The sequence below is a fragment of the Oratosquilla oratoria genome, chromosome 18 (assembly GCF_046742065.1).
Source record: "Oratosquilla oratoria isolate Oo_2021 chromosome 18, ASM4674206v1, whole genome shotgun sequence".
NCBI lineage: Eukaryota > Metazoa > Arthropoda > Malacostraca > Stomatopoda > Squillidae > Oratosquilla > Oratosquilla oratoria.
The window spans coordinates 53,300,982-53,305,981 of NC_134794.1; the positions used below are offsets into that span (position 1 = coordinate 53,300,982).

The window sequence follows — 5,000 nt, forward strand, 5'->3', positions numbered from 1 at the left end:
ATACATATATACATACAAATATATACATACATATATATATATACATACATATGTACATACATATACATACATATACATACATATATATATACATATATATACATATAGATATATATACATATATATATAAACATATATTTATACATATATATATATACATATATATATACATACATATATATACATATATATATACATATACATATATATATATATATATATATATATATATATATATATACACTGTGCACAGGATATGTGGAGTATGTGGATAAAAGAATAACATTCACAACTACATCTGATACACATACGCTAACAGAAAGACAGACAGACACACACTAGATTACACTTAAACAAAAAAGTATACAAATATACACATACAGTACACACTATATGTATATATATATTATATATATATATATATATACATATATATGTATACGTTCATACATACAAGAACATACAAATATGTCCACCAGTACACACACACACACACACACACAAACACATACACAGAGGTGCCAACATTGGGGCCTTAAGCCCGACTTCAGAATCCCATTTGGGCGTCAGACGAAGCTGAATACACGTTTGATGAATTCTGTGATGGATCCGGAGGCCAGCCGGAGATCATCCGGTCTCCAGACGTCCTGGGGAGTCCCACAATACTTCTAAACCAGTTCTGGTACTCTCACCATCCCCTTTTCCTTCCCATTAGCTAAAGAGGTTATCATACTGAGATATTTTTCCTCAATAATTCACGCAGAATGTCATCTCATATGGTGAAATGGTCTTCCTCCAGCATATCAGATTCCTTCCCGATAGCTGCGGGCTTTGAATCTGCTCCAACAATCGGAGAAAAACTAGACCAATGTGGTCACGCCATAACACATTTGTAAACAGTCTGGCGAGAGTAGTTTGGACCCAGTCAAAAAATAAATAGATAAATAAATAAATAAATAAATGAACAAAAAGATAAGTAAAGAGACAAATAAATAAACAGATAAATAAATATATAAAAATAAAAATAAAATAAAAATTAAAAAAAGGATTATGTGTTATGTCTTCATCCATTTCAACTCCACACAAACTCCCTCAAACAATTCAACATCCGTTATCCACCATAACGCTTTCAGGTCCTTGAAACATTCATCCAACATCCTTTCCTGCACCCACCAGATTACTCATCCTCTCATGAAACATCCATAAATCCACATTACATGAGTGGATTAAGGATCCACCCTTATCTTCTGAAGGTGGTGGCACACTAGGCTAGCATGCTACTTGATTTCGCTACTTCGTTTGAGTAGAAACGGCTTCGTTTACAATAATCTAGACTTCCGTAAGAACGTCTCAACAATGTGTCTAACATTCGTATTTTAGATTTAACTTCTTAGTTTGTCATTCAGATTCTCATTATATGACGCAAAAGTAATTTCACATCTCGAAATTTGGAAAAAAACAAAAACAAAAAAAAAAACATAACCGAAGTCGTTTCTACTCAAACGAAGTAGCGAAAGCAAGTAGCATGCTACCAAAAACTGACTAGCGTACCGGCACCTTTAGTTAACCTGCATACGTAATCTTTTTGACCATTAACTTGACGCACCACAAAATGGCCTCCAAGAAGACATCTTAAGTTCCTCCCTTATTTACCATTGTATATTACCATCATCACAAGTATCGATACCACTATTACCACCACCATCACCACAACCTCATCACCACAACCTCATCACCATAACCTCATCACCACAACCTCATCACCACAACCCACCCATCCCATCAGCCCCTACCCAAACCCCCACTAACAACAAAACACCCCAATAACTCTCATCATTCGAAAGGAAATCGCTCTCTAAAAGAGAGTTAGAGGGGGGTTTACACGGTTCGTCGAACGCGGTTCGACAGACACGTGTTTAAAGTGATGTGTGAACGTGTGAACGGGGTATTTGGGGTTTAACCAACGTGTTCGACAACCAAATACCCCGTTCACACGTTCACACATCACTTTAAACACGTGTCTGTCGAACCGTTAGACCGTTTAAACCCACTCTTACTCTAAACGCAAACTGAGACGCAGACGACACAGGCGACACAGGCGACGCAGGCGACGCAGCACAGAGAAAGGGGAGACTTCCTTTTGCTGCACTGAAGTACAAATTGAACTTCTCTTTCACCTGAAATGCTTCGAGATGTGCTGCCTCAGTGAGAGAGAAGTTCAAACTGTACTTCAAGTCAGCCACAGGAAGTCTACTTTTGCTCTGTAGTGTGTTGTAGGCTTCGGTAACGCTCTCTTCCTCAGTCTCTACCTTTTCAAGGCCACTCGCTCTCTCTCTCTCTAAAAAAAAAAAAAAAAAGTTACATAACGCTCTCTCCCTCAATCTCTACCTTTTCAAGCCCACTCTCTCTCTTTCTCAAAAAAAAAAAAAAAAAAAAGTTACATAACGCTCTCTCGCTCAGGCTCTGCCTTTTCGAGAGAGAAAGGTCACTCGTTCTTAAAAAAAAAAAGGGAGTTACATAACGTTCTCTCCCCCCCCCCCTCTCCCTCAGGTCACCATGTACTGCTACGGGACAGTCTTCCACCTGGCGAGAACCTCCTTCCACCGTTTCGTCTGCGCCACCGTCACGACGCCCGAGGTCATCGGCGCAGGAACCACCGTCGAGAAGGTCAGAAGGACACTCCTCCGTCTGTCTGTCTATCCATGCGCGTTTTTCTGTCTGTCTGTGCATCTGTCTGTCTGTCTGTCTGTCTGTGCATCTGTCTGTCTGCCTATTTGTGCGTCTGTCTGTCTGTCTGTGCATCTGTCTGTCTGCCTATTTGTGTGTCTGTCTGTGTCTATGCGTTTGTCAGTGTGCATCTGTCCAGTGTATGTCTGCCTGCGCGTCTATCTACGCGTCTGTCTGTTTGTCTGTGCATCTGTTTATCTGCCTGATCTGTGTGTCTGTCTGTGCGTCTACGTCTTCTTGGAGCAATTGGCTATGCGTGTCTGTGTCTGGGGCTCAGTCTGGAAAGTTTCTGTCTGCCTGTCTGTACATTTGTCTGTCTTTCAGTATTTCCATTCAGAATGTTTATGCCTATCCGTCCGTCTATTATAGGGTAACTGTCTGTTTATGTCTGTTACAGTGATTACCTCTATTATATTTAGTCATTCTGTTTGTCTGTTAAAGGGTAACTATGTCTGTTACAGAGTATTCGGTTAGTCTGCTTTACTATTCAGAGCATCTGTCAATCCATCTGTCTGTTAGAGGGTGACTAGCTCTGTGTGTCTGTTAAGATGTCTGTGTGACTCATACAGAGAGCTTTTGTCTGTGCCAAGTGGCTGGATCCTTTCAATCGTGCTTCGCGTAAGGCAGTCTCGTGTTCGAGCCCCCCCCCGCGTGACGTCCTAGCACCAAGGGCAAAGGTGACGGGCTTAGCCGCAGATGAGCGTCATGTGGTGGAGTTTCAGACCTTCACCTTTGTCTGTGTCTGTTTGTCTGTTTCTATACAAGTGTCGTGGCCTTTCTAAGCAGGATGTCTGTGCGTCTGTCACTAAACCAAAGAAGGTCCCCAGTAGGTGTACATGTGTGTGTGTGTGTGTGTGTGTGTGTGTGTGTGTGTGTGTGTGTGTGTGTGTGTGTGTGTGTGTGTGTGTGCGCGCGCGTAGTACTTAGAAGTGGAACCCTACAACAACGCCGACCCCTCTTTTTTTTTTTTTTTTTTTTTTTTTTTTAAGAATCCTCTTGGATGGTCTGCAAGATAAATTTCCCTTCGCGATAATAAGAGTTTGCCAAAGATGATAAGGACGACCTATCTTTTATTCGCTCAAAATAATCTTGTTCGGAAGTTTAAAATGGAAGAAAACGGAAGGTGGGTCAGATAAAAGAAGATTTTAGGAGAAAGCGGGAAGACGAAAGTTGTCGGGCGAGATGGTCTGGTCAAGAAATATTTGATGCAGAAAATATGCGTCCAAAGATTTAATAGGGCAGACTTTTATCATAGGAGAATTTTTAGTTAACCGCATCAGGAAAAAAGTAGTAATCTATAGTATTCTACTCCTTATAACCGTGGTGAATCACACACACACACACACACACACACACACACACACACACACACACACACACACACACACACACAACCACACACACACACACACATACGCACAAGCACACACACACACATACATACACACAACCACACACACACACATATACACGGACACGCACATACACACACACACGGACACACACACATTGAGGCACACACACACATTGAGGCACACACACACACACTGACTCGGTGATGCGGTTGGTAGAGTCCCCGACTATCACTACGGCGGTCCGGGTTCGAATCCTACCCAGGGCTGAAATTATTTCAGTATCGCTGCGGTTCGAGTCGTTACTCCAACTCTCGTGTGCGGGGAGTTGGGGTGTGTGTGCGCGTGTAAGGTCACAGCATTACCCATAGATCGGTCATACGAGCTCTGAGCTCTCTTCCGGGAGGGAAATAGCTGTCGATCACGAGTCCAACACGTGATCCAAAGACCATGGTGAATCACACACATACACAGATACACACACACACACTGACACGGACACACACACACACACATACACACGGACACATACAGTTGCCGGTCCATTAAACGGATCCACAGTAACATGGCTGGGACAAAGGGTGGGATAGGGTGGGATAGGGAGGGGGGGAAGGGGGGATGGGGAGGGTGCTGACAAGTTCCCCCTATCCGCCGGCCGAATAAGCCGGTCTCAAACCGATTGGACCAAATCCGAACAGTATTATCGGCCGGTTGGCCGGAAAGAAGGCTACCCGCACCCACAAACTGATGAAACGCTGACGTCATCGCTGACCCAGCTCCGGTCACTGGGTGATCTGACCGGACATGAATTAGGTCGACCGGCTGATAAGCTTCTGGTGACCTTGAGTCCCGGCTTTTCCCGGCTCCGGGATGGCTGTGGCCAACCACCGTTTATCTAACTTTTCTCTATAGTATACTAAG

General features: G+C 43.1%; 1 protein-coding gene across 2 annotated transcripts in view; it reads left to right on the forward strand.

Annotated features, from left to right (window-relative positions):
• The window catches only part of LOC143034931 (trace amine-associated receptor 8c), a 318,703-nt gene that overhangs the window by 286,933 nt on the left and 26,770 nt on the right, over positions 1-5,000 (forward strand). For both annotated transcript variants that reach the window (XM_076201281.1, XM_076201282.1), the window contains exon 4: positions 2,551-2,667. In XM_076201281.1, coding sequence (XP_076057396.1) covers positions 2,551-2,667 — 117 coding nt within the window. The remainder of the gene's footprint in view (positions 1-2,550; positions 2,668-5,000) is intronic.